This window comes from Pseudonaja textilis, chromosome 9, assembly GCF_049901715.1.
Source record: "Pseudonaja textilis isolate UNSWEBS1 chromosome 9, rPseTex1.2, whole genome shotgun sequence".
Classification (NCBI taxonomy): domain Eukaryota; kingdom Metazoa; phylum Chordata; class Lepidosauria; order Squamata; family Elapidae; genus Pseudonaja; species Pseudonaja textilis.
Genome location: NC_141998.1, coordinates 26,145,097 through 26,168,632, shown reverse-complemented (window position 1 = coordinate 26,168,632; position 23,536 = coordinate 26,145,097). Strand labels below are relative to the sequence as shown.

The 23,536-nt window shown below is 50.1% G+C and overlaps 1 protein-coding gene across 1 annotated transcript; it reads left to right on the top strand.

The window, feature by feature from the left end:
- The first annotated feature begins 397 nt into the window (after nucleotides 1-397).
- On the top strand, nucleotides 398-13,530 carry ZW10 (zw10 kinetochore protein). The gene is made up of 16 exons (XM_026709062.2): nucleotides 398-546; nucleotides 1,781-1,915; nucleotides 2,563-2,664; nucleotides 2,757-2,834; nucleotides 3,324-3,483; nucleotides 4,152-4,283; nucleotides 4,648-4,839; nucleotides 5,393-5,565; nucleotides 6,214-6,396; nucleotides 7,250-7,488; nucleotides 8,666-8,737; nucleotides 9,558-9,715; nucleotides 10,231-10,361; nucleotides 10,553-10,684; nucleotides 12,007-12,209; nucleotides 12,785-13,530. Exons 1-16 carry the CDS (start codon nucleotides 430-432, stop codon nucleotides 12,903-12,905), a joined length of 2,328 nt encoding a protein of 775 aa, XP_026564847.1. The 5' UTR covers nucleotides 398-429; the 3' UTR covers nucleotides 12,906-13,530.
- Nucleotides 13,531-23,536: the final 10,006 nt, after the last annotated feature.

The window sequence follows — 23,536 nt, the reverse complement described above, 5'->3', positions numbered from 1 at the left end:
TGTTTAAGACAGTTGTTGAAACTGTAGTCCACCATGGTCCTGAAGGCTGCTTGAGGAAGGGGCACCTGCATGTGCACGTGTATCCGCACACAAACACACAGAATCATATGTACAGAGAGATAGAGAATGAAGCTCTCTAAGTTCCCCGCTCCACCTCCAGGGGAGCAATAACCCAAGACCTACCCCCAACCCCCCAAGGCCACTCTAGGCTTTCGACTTTGTGGTTCCAAACCGGAGATCCAGTGCCACTATTGGCGGAAGGCAGAAACAGGCCTTCTCTATCCCAGCGCAGCTCTAATGGTCACGGGGGGGTGGGGTGGGGAAATGGCCGGCGAAAGGTACGCCGGGAACGGTAGTCGGCGCCGCTGGGCGGGAGAGGCGTCGCGCCCTTCCCGTCAGGCCCCGCGCGGCGCGACGGGCGGCGGCGCAATGGCGGCGCGCGGCTCTTCCTTGGTGGAGGCCGTGCTGGCCTGCTCGGGGCGGCCGCAGGACGAGGGCCTGGGCGGCCGCCTCTCCCGCCTCTCCCGCCGGGCCGAGGATCTCAAGGTGGGCGGGGGAAGAGAGCGAGGAGATTGGGGAGGGGGGAAACAGCGCCCAGAGAGGGGAGGAGCTTACCTGGGCCACGCCCCCTTTGGCGAGGGCGCCCCTGAAAGGGGAGGGGAGGGAGCGCCGGGCCTCTGAGCGTGTGCAGAGTGGAGGCTGGGGGGGTCCCGCGAGGCGGAGAGTGGCGTGTATGGGGTGACACGTGGCTGCCCCTCCCAGAATTGGGGTCCCTTTTAGGCCCCCCCGGGCAGCCACAGAAGGAGGGGGAGGGGGAGCCTTGTGTGGGTCTGGGCCCTCCCCCCAAAAGGCTCCCCTGTGGCGGAAGCCCCCCAATGAAGGAGGAGAGGATTTGCACGCCTGGGTGGGCAAGAAGGGCGCTGGGCGGTCTCCTTGCAGGCGCCTCGTGGTGCATCTAGGGGGCATCGTCGGTGCTGGGAGGGAGGGACGAGGAGGAGGAGGAGGAGGACTATGGGGGTCCTGGGTGCTCTCAGAACTTTCCTTGCAGGCGTCTCCTGGCCTGGCTAGCTAACATCACCAGGGCTAGAAGGGGCGGGGGTGGGGTGGAGGTTGCAGAGAGGAGGAGGAAGAGAAGGAGAAGGAGAAAAAGGAGGAGGGGGGAGAAGGACAACTATGGGGTCTTTGATGCTCTTTGAGTTTGGTTGTTTTCTTGCAGACGTTTCATGGCCCAAGTAGGGAACATCACCGGGGCTAGAGTGGGGTTTGCAGGGAGTGGGAGGAGGAGGAGAAAGGAGAGGAGGAGGAGGAGGAGGAAGATGACGGGGTGGGGTCCTTGGTGCTCTCTGAGCTGGGTGGTTTTCTTGCAGACATCTCATGACCCAAGTAGGGAACATCTTCAGTGCTGGAAGGGAGGAGGGCTTGTCGAAAGAAGGGGATCTTGGTGCTCTCTGAGCCTGGCTGGGTTTTTTGCAGACGTTTCATTACCCAGAATAGATATCATCAGTGCTAGAAGGAAGTGGGGAGGAAGGAGTTGGAGAGGACAACGATGGGATCTTTGATGCTCTCTGAGCTTGATCATTTCCTTGCAGAAATTTAATAACCCAAATAGGTAACATCAGCAGTGCTAGGAAGGAGTGGTTATATTCTAGTGGTTTGTCCTGTCATGGATGGTTGGGCTGTTTAATGTTGGCTTGTTTGGCAATTCCTTGATTGGGGGGGTATTGGTTACTTGATTGTTGTCCTGATGGTCATTCCCCCTACCCACCCCCGGCCTTTCCAGGAGGAGGTTTGCAGCATGATCAACCAAAGGTACGTGGAGTTCCTGCCCAGCATGCAGAGCGCCAAGGACCTGGAGTCCCAAGTGGAGGAGCTCTCGGCCGGCATCGACCAGCTAAGGTCCAGGATCGAGAACGAGGTGAGGACAGTGGATCAGTGGAGAACTTGTCCTGGCTAAAGAAATCCCACAGCAGGCGGGCTGGGCCCGGTCATGCGTCGTATTCACAGTTACTGAGAAAGGTGTTTTCAGCCCAGCTGCAGTGTTTGGTTTTTCCTGCTGTTTATATTTTAAAAAATAAAATACAGGTTTGCCAGAGCCATTATTTTGAAATGGGCAACCACGTAAATCCAATATATGAATAAACAATGAGGTTGGTCCCTCCTCTAACCCTTCTGACGGATGTTAACTGCCTCCTTAAAGCCAAGCAGTTTCTGGAAGACTTTGCTCCCTAGGCTATCCGTCTGGTAAATTTGCAAGCTTGGTCCTTCTCACCGTGTACATGTATACATCCAGACTAGACTGTGTTGTTCCTCTGTGTCGTATAATACGTGTGGGTATGTGCATGATGTTGTATTTTGTTACGTTTGTATTGTGTATATTTGAGGCGGTGGCCCCTGGAGAGCTGTGTGCAAGGACATTTCATTTGAATGTGTACCGATTAGTATACATTCATAGTGACGATAAAGTTACTCTAAGTCTAAACCTCTCCATGCCTACTAACGGGGATTCTTTTTTTTGTAAACCAAAGAGACTAAATGTGGTTTTCGCCTCCGGCGTCTCCTCAGGTCCAGCAAGACCTCAACGTGGCCATCACAGACTTTGCTGACCTGAAGCAGCAGCTGGAGAGAGAGGTGCTTGTTCTGAGCGTGCTGAGGCAGCTCCAAGAGGTAAGAGAGTGGGAGAGAAGCTCTGCTCGTTTTGAGTCGTCTTGGGGCCCTGAGTTATCGGCGTTCCCCTTTTCTGCTTCCTTCGCCTGCAGTTTGACACCGCCCTCAAGCAGTTCGGTGCCTTGCTGCCTCTGAAGAAGTACACGTCGGCGGCTGTCCACCTGAACAAGGTAGTTCTTGGGGATGGATGCCTCTTTGTGTCCCTCTTGGGTGTCAGCCCTGAAGCGGACCTGGCTGGGGCCACAAGGCAGGAGGATCGGGGACAGGGAGAGCGGGGAAGAGTTAGCTGGGCTTTTGCAGTTAAAAGGAAAATTTTTTCCTGTGGGAACCAAGGTCATTCCAACAGGGGGGCCAGGAGAGGAGGAGTAAAGTAACCATGCAACTGGCTAGCAACACTATTGGACAATGTGACCAATGACCTGGGGGGGGGGGGCTTTACTTTTTAATTAGGTGAAAACCGTGGGAACTTTCAGAGTCGGTTTTCACCAGTTGGGCCAATATGATGTATCCAATAAATTGTTCTTTGAGGAATCGACCTGCCTCGGAGTTCTGCTTTCCATGGGCGCGTTGAGGAAGCGCTGACATTGGGTAGCTTCCAGACTCCCTTACAGTGGAATGGCTTTGTGTGACTCTGCAGTTCTTTCCCCGTTTCCTGCCAGGCCCGGAGAAGCCTGAAAACCATGGAATCCCGCCGGGGTTTTGAGCTGAAGATCCTGAAGGCGCTCGGCCGGGAGCTCACCATACAGACCCAAAACATTCTGTATCTTTTGGATCAGGAGTGGCAGCGAATGGTGGTCTGGAAGCTTCCCCCGTCACAAGGTACAGAGGCTGGTTGGTTGGGCCTGCTCTGCGTTCCTGCTGAGGGTTCAGGGGGCTGGCTGGGGGATCCTGGGAGTTGAAGTCCACAAGTCTTAAAGCGGCCAAGGTTGGAGACCCCTGGTCTAGAAGACCCCTAAAGTCATTCCCAACCCCGTCACTGAGCAAGTCTGATTTGAGACCTCCTGTTTCTGGGGTGGCCTAAAGACCGGGGAAGGAGGGGATATAATTTTATCGAATTGAATTCCAATCACATTTTAAATTGTATTGTATTCCAATTTCATTTTAAATTGTTCTTATCTAATTTTAGTAATAATTTATGTTTGATATGGCCCGTAGGCTAATTAATAAAGTAAACTAACTAAGTAACGTAACACCGGGGGAGTATGTGCCACAGCTACTTGCTTAGGGTGACTAAAGACTAGAGCAGGGGTCCCCACTCTTGGCGAGGGGATTGGGGGGGGGAACAGTGCCCTGACGGGGACTGGTGGACTTCAGCTCCCAGAATTCTCCAGCCAGCTGCGCTCAGTCCACAAGCCTTGAAGTTGCCAAGTTTGGAGGCCTCTGGGCTGGAGGGCGAGGCCTGCTGGCTGGTTTCTGCCCCAACTCTTCTGCAGCTTTGTTGTTGAACCATGGTTTGCTGTAACCTGGGCTGTACGTTTTTCCCCTAGAACTCAGCTGCCTAGAGGCAGCTACCCAGACAGAGTTGCACCTGTGTCTGCCCACAGAAGATCCAGGAGTTTCGACGGTCCTGCAGGCTTTTGCCACCCTGGGGGAGCTGGAGATGAAATTCAAGCATTTTGGTAAGTCCTTCCTCTTCCATCAGCAGCCATTTCCTGAGCGTTGAAAGTGGTCCAATTGATGACGTTTGTCTTCTTGTCCGGCACAAAGAGGTTCTAAATTTGGTACCTGCGCCTTAGCTTTCTCCTTCGGGGTCCGGTGCTTTAAAATTCCTTTTGCCTGGTCCAAAGGGAAGCCTGTTCCCCACCCCCACCCCACCTCCCCTTGTCTCCCTCCAATCTCCAGATGCTGTTCCTGTGGGAATTGCGCCCCCCCCCCCTTCAGCAGAGCGAGGATGGGGCAGAAAGACGGCCACAGGCCACGTTGAGAAGTGCTGTCACGCTGCTCTGTCCTCCGAGCCTGCCTCACCGCCCTCCCTCTCCCCAGGACAGTTACTGCTCAAGCACATCCTCAAGCCTTTGATCTGTTGCCCCTCCTTACGGCTCTCGATGGAAGACCCACCTGGTGGCGTCGCGCTCAAATTCGAGTCTGTGGGCTCTGACCTGGGCCACCCATCCCCTTTGGAAGTGTTTGCGAAGCTCACGTCGGTGTTCCAAGTCCTCCACCAACACCTGCTGGGTAAGGGACCTCAACCCACCCTGGCTTGGAAGAAAGGGGCCTGGGGCAGGAGGAAACGGGCCCCAGGAAGACCCTAGGGCCTTCTGCTCCCGTTGCCCGTCGGCTCCCAGTCAAGGGACGGTTGCAGAAGGCACCACAGCGTCAGGATTCCAGCAGTTATATCCCAGTTAAGTGCTGAGTCTCGAGCCAAACTTCCAAAGGATTTATTGGGAGTTAACATGCCAGCACTGCCTGGGTGTAGCCGACTCTGAGACACATCATTCACTGTCAGCCTTGATCCTGGTTTTCCCCTCACCCCTCTGGGTGTATCCTAATTCATATTCTCCAATGGGACACAGCCGTAGCCCAGAGTCATCCATCAGGCTCTCCAGTTAGAATTTTGCGTGGCAGAAACTTCAGTCACCCAGTTACTATCTTTGAAAACGTTTATGGAATGCACTTTCGGTTTGCAAGCTGCCAGGCTGCTACCCCGTCTCTTTCTGTTGGCACCTCTAAAAAGGACCCTAGAGATATGTTACGAGTTGACACCCAGAGCATCCTCCCCTCTCTGCAGACACACCGCTTGGCCCTTGCGAGGGAGAGGAGGGGGAGGAGACCGACCCCAGGCCCGTTTTGGCCGAGGTGCTGGGCAACGTGGTTTGGAAGAAGGTGTCCGACTGCCTCATCTGCGATTGCTTGGTGCACTCCATCCCCAGCAACAGCAGCCAGCTTGCCCAGTACAAGGAGGTGGGTGCTGTGGCCTTTGACCTCGGGGACCACCTCCCCTGCCTGCCTTTGGGCTGCTGCTTCCATTAGGGGAGGAAGAGGAGGAGGTTTGCCCGGGGAACTCAAAACGAAATTCTGAAATTTCTCCTCTTTAGCTTTTCTTAGCCCAGGTAATCCTGACTTACCCTCCTTGGGTGGCTGTTCAGAGTTACCACCTTTGCAGCCTCCCCCAGGGTCACGTGATCAAAATTCAGACCCTTAGCAACCGATTCACACTTAACGACGGTCGCAATGTCCCTGGGTCACCTGATTTCCCCCCTTTGCGACCCATCTTGACGATCAAGCGTCCAGAGAGAAGCCAGGTTCACTTAAGAACCGGGCGGTTCCCATAAGGGCAGTGGGTGGCTAGGAAGGCCTTAAAACGGGGGGGCAAAACTCAAGAAATGTCTCACTTAACGACAGACTCGATCGCCGTAAGCCGAGGACCGCCTGTAGCCTTTTCAAAGAGCCAGCCGGCTGAAGGTTTTTCAGCACCACTGAATGGCTTTGTGGGGCTGGGAGAGTTGAGCGTCTCTGCAGCCTTTTCGGGAAGGGTGGGGGAGTGTAAACCCACCTATATCAGCTGGTCTCAGGGGGGACAGACTGATGACCTTCCTATGCCCCCCCCAGGTTATTAAAGCAACAGAAGACTTTGAAAAAGCCTTAAAAGACATGAAGTTCCTCCCGGAGGATTCCACGGACTTGCTAACTTACGCCCGCAACGTGAACTGCCATTTTGCCAACAAGAAATGCCAGGATGTCATTGTGGCCGCCAGAAACCTGATGACCTCAGAAATACACAACACCGTGAAGGTAGAGGAGCATGGGTGGTGGTTCTCTTAAAGCAACCGGACGCCCCTTTTTCCTCTCGTTTGCCTCTGCCTTGAGGAAGGTGCTTGGGGTGTGAGTCAGACTTCTCTGTGTGTGTGTGTGTGTGTGAGAGAGAGAGAGAGAGGGAGTCCTTGTCAAATCAAGATCTATTTTAAAAAAAGAAGCATTTGGGTCGGCCCACCTGTTTTCCAGGCTACATTACCTGCTGGCAGACAGTTATTGGATCAAAACGAGATGGGGAGATGCCAACCCTCAAACCAGCCCCAAAGCATTCTAATTCCTTGGGTGGGGGGGCTCCATGTTTAAGAAACTGACCCAAAACCAAACCAAGGGAACTTTCCTTTTTCTTTTTTTCCCAACATTTAAAAAAAAATGCTTATTTTAAAAAGGTTAGCATCTACAAACAAAACATTGGAAATCCATTGCCAGCCAAACTAAATTGAAGGACAGTAATCTGATTCAGATGTTTGCGTATGAATACATAAACCAGCATGGGAATATTATACTCCTTAAGCGTATAAGGAATTACTTCTGAGTATTTAGCATAATTTTTGAGGCTACCGTACCTTTGTAAGTAGGGCTTCCATTGAAATATTTTGTAGCAAGGATGAGATTAACAACAACAACAAAAAACCCATCACTAAAGCACCGTTTCCTTTCCAACGCTGCATACAATAGGCAGGACTGAGATTCTCTCTCTTTTTTGTAATCAAGTTTTTTTTTTAATTTTAATGTCCGTCTGCCACCTACACATCAATACGTAGACAGCGTGGCACCAACGCACCCTACATTTCAGTACAAGCAAAATGAATAAAACTAACTTTGTCTCCCCCAGGTCACCCCAGACTCTCTGGTGACCCTCCCCACCCTGCCCGCCTCTGGAGCTGGGGACCAGTCAAAGCTGCCGGAAGGGTCCGAGCTGCTCCTCAAGCAGGTGACCAACTTGGAGAACAAGGCCAAGCTGAGCCGCCACACCTTTTCTTTCCCCGCCTGCCGCATCAGCGACTCGGTCCAGAGATTGATGGCTTTGGCCTATCAGACCCTCCAGGAGGCCTCTGCCAGCACTGACCAATGGTGAGGCCCCTTGAGATTAAGTCCCTCCCCCCAGGGCTTCTTGCTTCTTTTTTGTTGTTATTGTTCATAACACCTTCATTTCATAGTGCCAATCAAGGAAGTAACTGTCCTCACTGCTCCCGTGCAATGCAAGGGTGGAATGAAACGATTTGTTGAAAGAAGACTCCTTTGGGGGCCTCTTGGACTCATAAATCCATTCATGAGCATAGAATGGAATAGAATAGAATGTAGAGTAGAATAGAATTACAGAATAGAATAGAATAAAGAAGGAAGGAAGGAGAATAGAATGTAGAATAGAGTTGAATGTAGAGTAGAGTAGAATTACAGAATAGAGTAGAATAATGAAGGAGGGAAGGAAGGAGAATAGAATACAGAATAGAATAGAGTAGAATGTAGAGTAGAGTAAAATTACAGAATAGAGTATAAGGAAGGAGAATAGAATACAGAATAGAATAGAATAGAGAAAGAATAGAATAGAATGTAGAGTAGAATTGAATTACAGAATAGAATAAAGAAGGAAGGAAGAATAGAATGCAGAATAGAATAGAGTAGAATTACAGAATAGAGTAGAATGAAGGAGGGAAGGAAGGAGAATAGAATACAGAATAGAATAGAGAAAGAATAGAATAGAATGTAGAGTAGAATTGAATTACAGAATAGAATAAAGAAGGAAGGAAGGAGAATAGAATGCAGAATAGAATAGAGTAGAATGTAGAGGAGTAGAATTACAGAATAGAGTAGAATGAAGGAGGGAAGGAAGAATAGAATACAGAATCGAATAGAATAGAGAAAGAATAGAATAGAATTACAGAATAGAATAAAGAAGGAAGGAGAATCTTCCCAACATTAAGTCCTCCCCAAATCATGGCTCCTGCAGGCCCAGAATTCCTACGTTTTCACTAAGCCTAAACAGACAGATCTGGCTTTCGAGTCAGCGTGAACGTTCTGTCATCAGTTCTTCAAGCGCGTGCGTCATTTTCATAGCGACTGGCTACCGCGTAGGGTTTGCCTCTTCACCACCTTGCCGTTGGGTTCTTGGCAGTGTGAAGGTGGATGGCCCTGGGTTGCCTCGGGCGGGGACCTTCCGGGCTTGCCTAGACAGCTGGCAAATCCCCCCTTTTTTTGAAGGCCTGGAAAAGCAGGTCTGAGCCAGCTCCTCTCTCCTCTTCTCTGGCAGTTGCATCCAGCTCTTCTACCTGGTGCGGAACATCTTCCACCTCTTCTGCGACGTGGTGCCCATGTATCATAAGTGAGTGACGGCTGTCCCGGAGGGGGGAAATCAGGCCAGGCCACAGGGGGTGCTAGGCAGAGCTCCGGTTTAACCGGCTGAATTACAGGCAGTCCTCAACCTGGCCGTAAGGGAACCTGGAATTTCCCATCAGAAATCGTGGTGGTCATAAGTTGAGGACTTGATTTTATGGCTATTTTTGTGTGGCACTTGTTAAGCAGACCCATTTATTCCTATGGATATTTTTGCTGGAAACTGGCCCCAAAGACCAGAAACAGGCAAAAAAACATTGTGGGATGTGGCCGTGTGACTTTGGTGTCTGGCAACTAGCCGCAAAGATCAGCCAGCGGTCCAACTCTGGGAATGTCAAACTCTGCAGGGGTTGTGCAGCCATCCGAACTCTTAAAACCGGGTCATAAGTGGCCTTTGGGAGGGCCCGGTGCAACTTCAAACAGTCACTAAGCAACAGGTCTTTAAAAGAGGACTAACTCTCTTGTGTGCTCCTTTGAAATTTGTGGAGTTAAATTTAAATTAAATTTAAATTAAATTAAAACACTGGGAACTTTGTAACTTTTTAAAGCAGGGGTCCCCAACCTGGGCCACTTTAATCCCGGTGGACTACAACTCCCAGAATTCCAAGGTGAAGTCCACCAGGCTTAAAGTGGCCCAGGTTGGAGACCCCTGCTTTAAAACACACAGATGACTTTATAACTTCTCAAAAGCGTATCCAGTGAATTGGTGTAACCTGCAGGGAAACGGCACTACGTGTGTTGAGACCCCCGTGTTCTCTAAGCACCTCCTCTCTCCTCTCTTCTTCCTCTCCTCTTCCCCCCCCCTCCAGAGAAAACCTCCAGAAACTTCCTCAGCTGGCTGCCATTCACCATAACAACTGCATGTACATTGCCCATCACCTCCTGACCCTGGGCCACCAGTTCAGGAACCGGCTGAGTGATGGGACAGCCACCTTCGTCGACTTGGTGCCCGGGTTCAGGAAACTGGGTGAGTCTGGGAGCGAAGGTGGTTTGTGGGGCCTTGTGAGGAGTAGATCCTCTGCCCCTCAAGCTGGACGGTTTCCCGGTGTAGTGCTGCATTAAAACATACCCCAATGTTACCAAACGTGTTTGGTTAGTTGCTTCTCCTGAGTCTGTCCCTGGTGTACACAGTTCTGCTCCCCAGAAAGGGGAAGTTTTTCCGTTGAGAGTCCTTTGGGTGGTATTTCTGGGCAAACCATCCCAGAATGCAAACAGCCTTCCCTCTTTTCAGAGTTAATATTTATGGAGAAATTTACATGTAGAAGTCAAATCTAATGGGGAAAAGGTGCAAGAAAAGGGAAAAGAAACTAAAATTATTTTTCTCTGACCCATTAAAAAAAAAATCCCCAGCTGTAAAATATCCATTTTGCAAAAAAATAATAATAATGAGGGTGGTTGTCGGCTTCCCTACCAAGGTTTTTCTCCTCTCCTCCCCACCCCTCGAAATGTGGCCCATGGGCTTCTTCCTCCTCCTCTCCTCAGGGACCAAGTGTTTCCTCGCCCAGATGCGGGTCCAAAAAGAGGAGCTTCTGGAGAGACTCTCCATCTCGAGGAACTTCTCCAACCTGGATGATGAGGACAACTACTCTGCGGCGAACAGAGCTGTCCGTCAGGTCAGGAACGGGGTGGGCGCTCGGCGGAACCTGGACGATTAGACCCCGGAGTCCATTCTGTCGCTCAGAGCCTGAGTGTAACCCAAACAAGAAATAGGTTACCCTAAACAGGCCTCTCTCTCTCCCCCCACCCGCCTCATGCGCTCCCTTGTTCCCGGGTTCTCTCCCCTGACCGTTTCACTTTCTTCCAGGTTCTGCACCAACTGAAGAGGCTTGGCAAAATCTGGCAGGATGTTCTACCGGTGAACATCTACTGCCGGGCCATGGGGACCCTGCTGAACACGGCCCTGGTGGAAATCATCAGCAGGGTCCTTGCTCTGGAGGTGAGGACTGATGGGGGGTGTCTGTGTCTGTGTGTCTGTGTGTGTCAAGGATTCTCCACGCACGCGTGTTTCTAGAGATCCAGGTTTTTACATGGCGGCTCACGTGGGATTGTGCTTTCTAGATTCACGGAGAGAGCTCTGCGGTCTTTTAAGAGGGCGCTTTTTTTTATCAGAGCAAAGTGTGTTTGGCAGATAAGGTGCCTGGTTTTAACGAAGTCAGAGGACGTGGCTGGGTTGTTTTTTGAAGCAGAAGCCAACGGTGATGAGTTAAAGCTTGCCTGGACCACCTCTGGACCGGAGGGCTGCCAAGTGCGTTTCCCAGCAGGGTTAAAAAAAGCCTAGTTGGGACGGGGGCCTAACGGAAGCACCTCAGGGGTCTCTTCTCTCGTCGGATTGGATGGCGGCCCCAAACCTCTGCAGCCAGGTGCGCTGCGCCTGATTTCCCATAATCCCCAACCAGTTCTCGACTGGGGAGAGCTTACCCTAGAAGCTGAGACCTTTGGGTTTGGGTAAAAATGCCTGAAAGTAAACCCTCTCCCCCAACAAAAAACCCCCAATAAAATCAATTTGATCCCATGAATCACCCGCTTTACAATCCTCACAAAAGTGTGACCGTAACTGGCTCTCTGTGTGTTGTAAGTTGAGGACCACCTGTTTCGTGGGACCTTGAAAAGACCAATTTTTTATTACAAATTAATGTGGCTACTTTACCATAAACGTATTAGAAGATAAGCGGAAAAGGGAGATTTTAGTGAAATTTTGTCTTTTTGTATCCTTTCAAATAACATAACGTATGGTCATGCACATCGTTATGACCTTCACATATGTAAAAACAATGCAAAGTCTACATTATGCTACCCACAAGCCATTTTAGTATATTTTCCACCCTTTGACCCCGAGGACTATTTTGATGGGGGTAAATGCACTATGACCTTTACGAGCGATGTGCAGGGTTAGCTATTACTTGTCCTTTTTTTCTTAGTTTTTTTAAAGTATTTTACCACGTGTGTATGTTTCAACTGTGTGTTTCCGTAAGCTGTTTCAAGTTAGCTTAACGTGTGACCTTAAAATGGATTTTTTCCTACTGAAATAAATTACTTAAAATCTGAAAAAAAGAAGGAAGAAGAAGAGAGCAGGTTCCCGCACGTTTGGCAGCCGTTCCCGCTTCCTCCTCCGCTTGGGGGAATTTTCACGGGACCCCACGGGAACGTGGCTGCCGGTGACGGGGCGGGAGAGAAGCCCCCGCCCTGGATAGGCCTTGGGGGGTGGGGTCAGCCCCTCCTCCTCCCTTGCCCGCTCTCCCCTCTCCTCCCCTCTTGCAGGACATCTCCGCCGAGAACGCCGACCGGCTGCACGCCCTGTGCAAGACTGTGGCGGACGAGGCTCCCCGGGTCTTCGTGCCCCTCCCGGAAGAAAAGGAGAACCGCCACTTCCAGGAGGAGGTGCCGGTCTACGTGCCCAAGTGGACAATGTTCCAGGAGCTCTTGCTGGTCTTGCAGGCCAGCCTGCAAGAAATCGTGGACCGGTGAGCGTCTCCTCGCCTCTTGCCTCCGTCCAGTTGCACCGGGGGAGGGCGGGGTGAGAATCGGAACCCAGAGGAAGCAGAGAAGCGGGGGGGGGGGGGCTTCTCCCGCTGCGCTGGGCCCCCCTCCCAGTCAGAAAGTTTAATCCGGGCCAGGAGTGGGCAGCTCTGGCCACTTTTCCCACCTGTGGACTTCAACTCCCAGAATACCTGGACCATACCTGGCCTTTTCCGGCTCAGGGACCCTGGGATTTGGAGTCCACGGGTGGGAAAAGATTCCAGAGTTGCTCGCTGCTCCCGATCTTGGGCAAACCAGCGGCCCTTCCTCAAGCGGTAGCCGTTACCTGCTGCTTTGGTGTCGTTTGGTTCTCCTGCGTTTCCGGCAGGAATGGCCACCAGCTCCGTTTGAGAAGGGAGGAAGAAACCTGGCGGAGGATGAGAGGAAGGGAAGCGCCCAGCCAGGCTTCAGCCGCCTCCTGATCCCCCAGGCTGTGGGGAGGGGTGTTGGAGAAGCCCCTCCTCCCCCCCCTCCCGCCTTCTAAAATCCACACCTGTCCCCTTTGCTTCCTCCTCCCCAGGTGGGCGGGCAGCAAAGGGCCCCTGGCCGCAGAGTTCTCCTCCAGCGAGGTGAAGAGCCTCATCCGAGCCTTGTTCCAGAACACGGAGCGGAGGGCGGCCGCCTTGGCCAGCATCAAGTAGCTTCTGCGCCCGGGAAGGACCCTCCTGGACGGACCGGACCAGGCTCCTCCCTGCAGCCGAGGCTGACCCCTCCCTGATCTCCCCTTTCCCCCTTCGTGGAGTTCTGGCAGGGCCGGAGGTGGCCGGAGATGTTCCCGTGGCCGTTTCGGAGCCCATCCAGTCCCACGAGTGGAAACACACACACGCACGCACACGCACGGTCTCTGGACCTCAGGAAACAACTTTCCCCGCAGAACCTGCGATCCACGGACTGGACCTTCCACACAAAGAAGATTCCCCAACCTCCCCCCTGCCAGGTCCAGATCGTGGCCATGACGCTGCTGTCTCTGCTGGGCCGAGCCCAGTTTGGCTTGCTGGAGCTCTGGGCAGCCCCGCCTCAAAAGCCGGACGTGAAGAAACGATGTGCATCTATGCAGCTGCTTCCCAAGGGAGTCACCCTCCTCCTCCTCCTCCTCCTCCTCCTCCTCCTCCTCCTCCTCCTCGCGCACCTGGGCGCTTCTCTTTTGCCAGGAGCTCCTAAAGCACACCTGACTTGAAAGGAGCGTTGAGGGGGGACACATACAAACAACCCTTCCAGCCGCTGCTTTTCTAGGCTAATAAAAGTGCCAACGTGGCCTTGATTTTACTGGCTTTCTTTCTTTACTCCCTGGGATTGGGATGGCGGTGGTGGTGGTGGTGGGAGGATTGTGTTGACTGGATTTAAAAGAAGGGAAAATGGGGGGGGTGGGGTGGAACTGATCTTCAACCCAGCTGGGTCACCACATGCCTGTGAGGTGAAATGGGGCATTGCAGGGGGGCCCTGGGTGATCTGATCGGAAGTGGCCTCTTGTTCCCCTTGCAGCCGTTAATTGGGGGGCATTGAGGCAGCCCCCCCCCTGGGCAGGGATCTGGGGTCCCAGGGTTAATTGGCTGCCCCAGGCAGAGCCCGGCAGGTGGGCCCAGGTAGCTGCCTCTTAGCTCCAGGCATCCTAAAGGTGCTGAGAAGGACCACGGCGTTGGGGGTACAGAGGGGGGCCCCCCGGGAAAAACGTCTTCCCACCTGCCTTCTGCATGCGGCAGCCTTCCCCCCTCCTTCTGAACCCCCAATTGCAATCTCGCCACAAGGGGAGAACTTTTTGTCATCTTAACTTTGCTTTGGCATCTGTCCTGTTCTGAATGCAGGGGCAGGTTTTTTTTTTTTTTTTTAAAAGGTTTTAATTTTGGACTCCTCTCAGCAGATGGCAGTACACGGCCAACTTTAGCTCTGATCTCTTGCTAATCTTGGCCAGGCAAAGAAAGGGAAACGCTGTGAGCTAGTAAACCAACAACACATTTTCAAAAAAGGAAAAAAACAACAACAAACACATATCCCCCCTCCAGTGAAATTGTCTTGGTCGTCAAGAGTCAAGCTTGCATCAAAATCCTCTTGACCTTTTATGTTAATGGGATGAAAACAGCCCTGTCGGGTCCTTTCTTGGGTTGTTCAATGATTTTTTTTCAGGAGCTTTGGGGGTTTTGAATTATTGTGTTATTCCATCGACGAAGGCCAGCCTTTAAAGGCTGGAAAGGCACTTCCTGGGGGATCTTGTCTTGGAATACCTGGAGGTTCAGTTGTTGTCAACCTTAGTTTAGAAAGGGCCGAGAGTAGCTTTGTTCATACGGAGCTGGAGTTCAGTCGAAGCGAGCGGATTGATTTTTCCTCTTTTGACCCTCACTGACGATTGTGTATTTCTAAAACCAAGATGATGTGTGTTTTCAGTATCCTGGGATGGAAAGCATTGGAAGGGAGAGGCTACAAATCTGTAAAACGGTTTTGCTGTTGAGCCAGAAGAGTTGGGAAAAGGCTTTGCCAGAGAATGAATGATAAAAGGAAGCTGCAGCGGATGAGCAGATTGAAGACGATGGATGGGAAGGGTGGAAGATTCAGGTAGCCACGAGAAGCAGCGCTCAGACCCTTTTCCTGAAAAGATTTATTGGGTGGGGGAGCTGAGAAGCAAGATTTATCAACAGAGACCCTTCAGGGTGATTAAGGCTTTCAAGCAGGTTATCTCCAACCTCGGCAACTTTTAAGACCCGTGGACTTCAACTCCCACAATTCATCAGCCAGCCATGCATGGCTGGTTGGGGAATTCTGGGAGTTGAAGCCCACAAGTCCTAAAGTTGTCAAGGTTGGACGTCCCTGTCCCATCGATGCTTTTTCAAAAGGCAACTGGACTTCGTTTTTCCTTGAAGACGTTTCGCTTCTCATCCACGAAGCGGCTTCAGTTCTGACAATCAGAATTGAAGAAGCTTCTTGGATGAGGAGCAAAACGTCTTCAAGGAAAAAACAACGAAAGGCCATTGGCCTCTTGAAAAAATACCTTTGGGATAATCGTGACCTCGATGACCAAGAAGCTCCGTAGATATTGGGCACCCTTGCTTTAAACTCCCACCTCTTCCTTCCAGTTCAGCGCTGTTACAAGCCAACTTCTTCCTGTTCACCTCTTATTTCAGACTAGGACTACTGATTGCTGGCTTGTCCTCTTTGCTGAAAGCGGGGGTGTGTTTGCAACATCTGCAAAAGCAATTTGGAAAGCTGTTACCCCGTGATGGGATTTCGGCACAACAAAATTGAATCCGTGAAGTAACACCTCGGCCATGGATGGTTGGAGAGCCGTCCAACATGGTTGGACAAGCCCAATTAAGGGGGAAGTGTAGCCCATCCTTTTCAAAAGCAGGCGGGTGGGATGGAGTGTCAGAGCTGAGCCGCAGGGATGAACGAATAAATAGGGACAATGGATCTCTCCATTGGGAGAATCTTGGGATTCCTGAGGTTTGGGGATTTCTTCACTCCAAAATTTAAGGGGTGACATGATAGCAGTGTCCCAATATCTAGGGGGCTGCCCCAAAGAAGAGGGGCTTGACTTAATTTCCCAAAGCACCTGAAGGCAGGACAAGAAGTAACCGGTGGAAATTTATCAGACAGATTCAACCAGAACTAAGTACAACTTTCCTGGCAGAACAATGAACGGCTTCCCGTCAGAAGTTGCGGCTGCTCCATCACCGAAGGCTTTTAAGAAGAGACCGGGCAGCCACTTGTCTGGAATGGTACAGGAGGTTGGGCTAGAAGATCTCCAAGGTCCCTTCCAAGTCTGTTACTCTGCCTTGGGATTCCATACTGTGCAAGGCACGTATAAGAAGAGAAAGCCAAAGAACGTGAGATAAACCGCGTAAAAGATGGAGAGAGAACATGAAAGACACACTACAACAACATCAGTCAACGGTGGTTGAGGCCACCAGAAGAGCAAGGAGCAGAACATGGCATCTCCCTTAACCCCAAAAGCAGGTAAAGAAGGAGAAAGAGGGACCTCTCCAGAGGTTTTAATCTGCATTTTTCTTACGGGCTTCTGGGCTACATCAGCCTTTGCAAGAGAGAGAGAGAGAGAGAGAGAGAGAGAGACCTTACTATGTTGGCGCTTAACCGCCCCCCTCCAGATGCTGAGGGTTAAGGGGGCAGGGAAGGTGCCCCCTCCTCAAATAGTTCTCCCACTCTTCCTATGCATAGGCCCCAACTTGCTCCTGCCCAACCCAAGGATGAATTTAGGTGTGTTTCACGTGGGTTAAACCATTACTTTCTCACGCTACCCATGCTCCGGTCCCTTGCTGAGTGCCTGGAAAAGGAGGAAGAGGTATGGTTGCTTAGCAACCTTTGACTACCCCTGTCCACACACCCCTCCCCCACCCCCCCAAGCAGCTCAGAGTGAGATTTCTTGGGGTTTCTTGGCTGACCTTTGCCGTTGAAGAACTCTTGATGAAGTAAGCAACGGCAAGCCAACGGGCACGTTCTCCTCCTTCATACGATGCCCACTTCGACGGGAAAGGCGATAATTAAAATGATGGGGAGTTCTGTCCTCTTCACATTCTTTTTTCCGAAAGGTCAGACCATATTTCATCAGGGATTTTCTCTTCCCTCCACATTTCCTCCTCCCCAACCCACATCTCCTTTCTCCAACCATTGGTAGAAAGCAGTGATGGGATTCAATTTTTTTTTACTACTGGTTCTGTGGGTATGGTAGGGGAAGGGTGCTGTAAAATCCCCAAGCCTTCCCCACCAGAGGTGGTCTTCAGCAGGTTCTGACCAGTTCTGGAGAACCACCGGTAGCGGAAATGTTGAGTAGTTCGGAGAACCGGCCAATCCCACCTCTGACTGGCCCTACCAACCCATCTCTTCTCTGCCTCCCATTGAGTCCCAGCTGATCGGCTGGGTCTTCTTTGGTTGCCCTGCACAGGAGAACAGAGCTGGAAAGCAGGTTAGTGGGGTGGGGAGGGAAGGGGGATTTTGCAGAATATACTTCCCCTGCCACGCCCACCAAGCCACGCCCACAGAACCAGTAGTAAAACGTTTGAATCCCATCACTGCTCCCCAGCCCACTCGCCTGCTTTCCAGCTCCGTTTTCCTGTGCAGGGCAACCAAAGAAAACCCAGCCGATCAGCTGGGACTCAATGGGAGGAGGAGAAGAGATGGGATTGGTGGGGCCACTCAGAGGTGGCATTTGCCGGTTCTCTGAACTACTCAAAAATTTCTGCAACCGGTTCTCTAGAACCAGTGAGAACCAGCTGAATCCCACCTCTGTTAGAAAGGATGGAAACCTATTGATGGGAAGAGCATCGGACCTGCTTGGTCTCTGGCGGTCCCACCACCTCATTCAACTGTGAAGGCGGGAATCAAATCGCCACCCTGTTTCTGGGTCAGATTTTCCCAGGGAAAAATTCATAAACAACCTTGAATGTTCCCCTTGGGGGACTTGATTTACGATCCGTCTTGAGACGAGGGCAGGAAGATTGCCAATGTTATTTCCGTGGTACCAAGGTGGACCCATAAATGCACCAGAGCAGAAGGCTTTTGTTCAAGGCCAGCCCTCCAGACAGCCCTTGGCCCTGAAGGGGCAGGAAGCAGAGATGAAAAACAGATTTTCTGCGCTTAGGCCCAATCTTGGCCAATCTTTATGCGACCGTCTCTTCCAGGGGTTGAATTGGCCCACCTGTTTCCTTTTTGTAGCTGCTAAAAATAAAAGCTCTTTGCGTCGGATTGCAGAAGTTGAATTCCTAGAATCCCAACCAAAACATTTTCTGATCATTTTAGTGGTTACTCTGGGGGCTCTTTCCCCCACAAAAAAGAAAAAGGAACACAAATATGCAAACAAACCCATGTGTGCCATAAAACTAAATCTGCAACATGCTATAAACAATTACTGGAAAATGCCATCCTCATAATCCTTCTTGCTTAAGAAAAAACAAACCCACTCCCACACTCCAAAATCAGGAATGTGCATGTTATTCTTGCTTTCTTTTTTTACATTTACATTGACATGTTGTTCTTAGACTTCTGAAATGTAACAATGGCATCTGAATCCACCAGAAAACTGTCGGTATGCTGGTTGTTGGGTTGCTTTTTTTTCCTGGAGAGACTTAACTTTTATACAGAGAAGGGGGTTTGGCTGCTTCTTGCAAATTGACCTAGGAATTGTAAAAAAAAGTGGACCTATAGCCAACTCAGGGTCCCAGTAACAAAAAAGGAGGGGGGGCAGGAAACTCAGTTAATCAAACCAACTTATAAGATCTTTATTGTGATTTTTGTCTCCGTGGTGATTGGATAAATCCAGAGCAGTGTTTCTGAACCTTGCCGGCTGGGGAATTCTGGGAGTTGAAATCCACCCTTTTTTAAGCCTCCAAGATAACAGATAATCAGAGTTGGAAGGGACCTTACAGGTCATCTAGTCCAACCCTCTGCCCAAGCAGGAGACCCTACACCATTTCCGATAAATGGCAGTCCAATCTCTTCTTGAAAGTCTCAAGTGATGAAACTCCCACAACTTGTGAAGGCAACTTCTGTTCCATGGGTTGATTGTTCTCACTGTCAGAAAATTCCTCCTTATTTGTAGGTAGAATCTCTCCTTGTTCAGTTTCCATCCATTATTCCTTGTGTGGCCTTCAGGTGCTTTGGAGAATAGCTTGACCCCCTTCCTCCTCTCTGGGGCAGCCCCTCCAATATTGGAAGGCTGCTCTCCTGTCTCCCCTGGTCCTTCTCTTCCCTAGACCAGCCAGGCCCAGTTCCTGCAACCGTTCTTCAGAAACACTGCTTTGAAATCTATGAGAAGCTGTCCCCGGGAGAAATATATCCAGAGGTTCGGGAAAGGTTGTCCAGCTCATTTATCCCCTATTCTCTTCCATCTCTTCACCAAATAGTTGCTGTGTCTTTTTCCCCTTTCCTCTTTTTTTTGGGGGGTGGGGGTGGGGGATAGAAGTAAAGTGGCTTCAGGGCAACAAATCACTGGCCCTCTGTCTTCATTTGCTGCGTGCTGCCTGGAGGTAGTTTACTTAGGTTGATGAAAGCAATTTAGAAGGACATAATTCTTTCTGCAGACGTCCTAATGATCCATGGCAGTCATTACTTTCCAGAGCAGTGTGTTCCCAAAGAGGCAGGCAGGCAGGCAGGCAGGCAGAGAAGCTTTCCGTCCTTCAGGGCCACCTCGGTCAGGAAGGGTTGCTTGGGCTTTAGGGGTCTGGTTTAATGGCCCAGCCTTTTGAGGTTTCTCCAGGTGGGTTCACCTGCGCCATTCCCACAGGTGCCCTCTGCAGGGCTTCAGTCCAGAAAACCGCTAGCCTGGGAATGGATGGAGAGAGTTCAGCTGCAGGAATGGCACGAATCTTAGTTCCTAATTCCGGCATGTAATGCAAGCTTATGTCGGAAGCGATGTCCATCTGCGTTCAGTTCCAAGCGGGGCGAAAGACACTGGAAACACGGAGGCTGTTTGGAAATATGATTTAATGGTGGTCAGCAGGACCACATGGTTTGAAGTCCTGGGTAACTGCCCACAAAGAATGGAGAGAGAGAGATTTATATACACCTCTCGTGGGCTTTGAACTTGCTTCCTGTTCTTGCGGCAAGAAATGTGTTCTGATTGGTTGTCCGACTCCCTTGGGGCCGCACAGGGGTAACTTTGTAGGTTGTCTTGAGTCCCAGACTTGGTTGAATCTTGCTGGGTGATGCAACCTCCCCAGGTGCCCTGTGGTGAGATGGGTAGAGGGCTAATCCTATTATGTCACAAGGGTCTTTCGTCTTGTAGATAGGATGACCCTGCCTTTCTGGGGCTATTCACAAAGACGGGGGCTGCTTTCCAATAGGAAGGGAGGTATAATATTCTGCCTTTCTATTATTTCCTGGAATATTTCATGCTTCTAGGAGAAGGGTGGGGGGTTCGTGTAATAAGATTGGGTCTGGGTTAGGGACTTCTGTCCTCGCTGTGAGCTGTGTTGGGGGGGGGGGTGCACGCAGGGAGGCTCAGCCAATCTCATTGTACACGTGTTATAACTCTGACAATAAAGGTAACAATCCCTTCCCCCTCTTAGATAGGCCACGATGGATCGTACGAGCAGGGTGATCTTGGGGCAGTAGCTACAGGGAGGTGTCCACAGCAGGTCAAGAAATGAAGGAAGGCAGGTTGCCTGCGTCAAAGATGTCCTGGGAAATGACAAGTGACACTGCAGAACATTGCTATTGATTGCTGATAAATCCTAAGCAGCAGCCTCTAAACACGGAAGTCCCTCTCAATGCTGCATTTTACAATTACCGATTCTCAATGTTTTTGGAAGAGGAGCCGTTAGACCAGGTTGTCTCCAAAGCCTTGACATCACGAACCTCGATGGGGCTGCTGAAAAAGCTCTTTTTTTTTTTCTTGGCAATGTGAGCCTTGCTCAAAGCTGCGTGATTTTTCTGCCCTGAGTTGTTTGGCTTGGGGAAAGAAGAAAAGAGAAAAAGAAGCGAGGACAAAGAGAAGGAGAAGAGAAAGGAAGAGAGAGAGAGAGAGAGAGAGAGAGAGAGCTGGGAGATTCACGAAGAAAGAAACGAAGAAACAACCAGAGTCACTAAAAAGTGAAGGCATTCCGTCGTGCGATCCTATTAAAAGGTGGATTATGAAATATAAATGCCACGGTTGAAGAAATGATGGGGAAATGGCTGCCAACGGGTCTTCTGCCTGGAACATTTAGATCTTAATGCCTTATTTTACTACAACAAATTGGAAGTTGGAAGTCAATGGCTTTCCCTACACTCTTCCCCTTGCTTCCCCCCAGGATCCACTTCCCTTTTTCATTTCCTAATTTCCCTGCTATTTGCTTTGGTATTCCCTTTGTATGTCATATTATAAATTAATAAAACTATTTAAAGTCATGACATTTAGATATGTTGCAGAAAAGCGGCTCTTTTCCTCCCGTTTCCTATGACTTCCTTTGTATATATTTATGTGTGTGTGTGTGTGTGTGTGTGTGTGTGTGTGTGTGGTATTCAGACGAACCATAATGGTCACAGACGGACGCAATACAGAAGCCTGATGATGGCAGATGAGATTCTGCCGAAACGTTGCTACAACTTTAAAAGCACAACTACAATGACGTGGGAAAATACCCGAACGAAGCTGAATACCATTCATGTAAGTACCTGTGAAAACTTAAGAAAACACACACACACACATGTATGTATGTATGTAAGTTCATCTTCAGGCTTGTCTCTTCGGCTCTGTGCCTCTCAGAGTGATATACACCCCCCCATACACACACACCTATCTCTATCTCTACCTACCTACCTACCTCTACCTACCTACCTACCTACCTACCTACCTACCTATCTAAAATAACCCCACTCCCCGGCTGTTACAGCCCCCACAACCAGGCTGAAGGCTCCCCTTTGGTGAACAATCTAATCTCTTTCAAAAGCAGCTCCGGTCATTCTTTCACGGTGTAAAAGGCAGCGCTGAGAGTCCCATTATCCTGCTGCCTATGTGCGAACACCCGGCTCTCTGCTCTGAAGAGCGTTTTATCCATTTTCTGCTTTCCAATTCATTCTGCGAAATTGCCTTTTTCATAAGCCAGTTAGACAGTTGATCAAATGGGGGGGGGGGAGAGGGGGGAGAGAAATCAGAAGAGGGAGATCGGGTGCGTGGGCGGGTGGAGGTGAGGTGTGTATGCCTTCATAGGGACAATAACTTCACAGGTAATCCTCAATATACGGCCACGTTTGAGCCAAGATTTCTGTTGCTAAATGAGGCCGTTCTTAAGTGAATTTTGTCCCAAGAGGCCATGGAGTAGCCTAGTCCTAGTCCTCAGCCCTGGGGAGCGTTTGGGGACGTCTGCTTTAGAATATATGCCAAATAGAATTTAATTCCCTTGACTATCGAGTGATTTTTTCAGTCACCTTCAAGACAGCAACTCCTGGAACATTTTCTTGGGTCCTTACAAAATCAAACTTAAAAAAAAAAGAGATATTCGGGTATATTTGTTCTGATTATTATCAGAGATCATGGGGATAGAATTTTTTTGGAAACCAGCTGGCACATTTCATAGTTTGCTAGCGATCGGCGGATAATGCAACTCGGTCTATCGTACAAGATTGCATTGGTGATTGCAATCGTGGTCTCGGGGGGGGGGGGTCTCACCCCCAGAAGGTCAGCCCCGTTTGTAAAAGGCGAGCAACATTTCAGTCTGAACTTTTTCAAGTGTGCCCTTTGGGAGTTCCTTTATACTGTATATACTGTATTTTCGCACATGCCTTTTATGAGAAGGGATGTGAAAATGGGCACATGGAATGCCTCCGTGCGGCAACAAGAGAAAAGATGGAATGGAAAGGAGAGCAGGAGAAGCATAGAGGTTGGGTCAATCCGTTTCCACATTGATTTTTCCAAATTACCCGTGATTGCAGAACAACATTATTATGTAAGCACAGGAAGTGCAAAAAAGAGAATCTTCTTCCAGGGCTGAGCTCGGCTTTCCATCCTCCCAGTCTCTCTCTTCGCCTGTGGAAGCAGCAACCTGGATGTCTGAAGAAACAGGGCGCTTGCTGAGCATTTGGCACCCCGATGTGGGAATTGTTGCAAGTTGGATCTGAAATGGGCAGTTAAAGGAGGAAGGCAAGAGGCTGAAAACTGGTCCTCCTATCTGGAAATTGAGATGATCGATTGGTTTGGTTTGTTCGCCGCACCATCTGGCTTTGAGGGGACTCTTTGGTGGGGCCGTGCCTTGTCAGGGGTCAAAAAAGATTTGCAGCCATGACCATGCAATTGAACTCCCCCTACTCCTTTTCTTGGGCCTGGGATACATAGGAGGTCCTTGACTTATGACCAGAATTGGGGCCAGTATTTCTGCTGCAAAGCAAGTCATTTTTAAATGAGCCATGGCTGATTTTACGATCTTTTTTTTTTTTTGCCATGGCTATTAAAAGGTTCATTGTCATTAAGTGAATCCTGCAGTCATTAAATGAATCCCATTTCCCCAAAGGCTTTGCTTGTTGGAAGCCAACGGGGAAAGGTTGCAAATGGCAGTCAGAATAATCCCAGGATATTGCAATTGTCATATATACATTCTGGTTGCCCGAATGTTGGTCATGTGACTAGTTGTCAGGCTACCTGTACCTAAAACAATTAGAATAATTGAGCTGGAAGAGACCTTGGAGGTCTTCTAATCCAACCCCCAGCTTAGGCAAGGAACCCTATCCCACTTCAGACAAATGTGTTGTCCAATCTGTTCTTAAGAACTTCCAGGGTTGGAACATTTCCAACTTCTGGAGGCAAAACCAGGCAGAATTCAGTTATACCATTGTGGGCACCAACAGTTTGTTAACC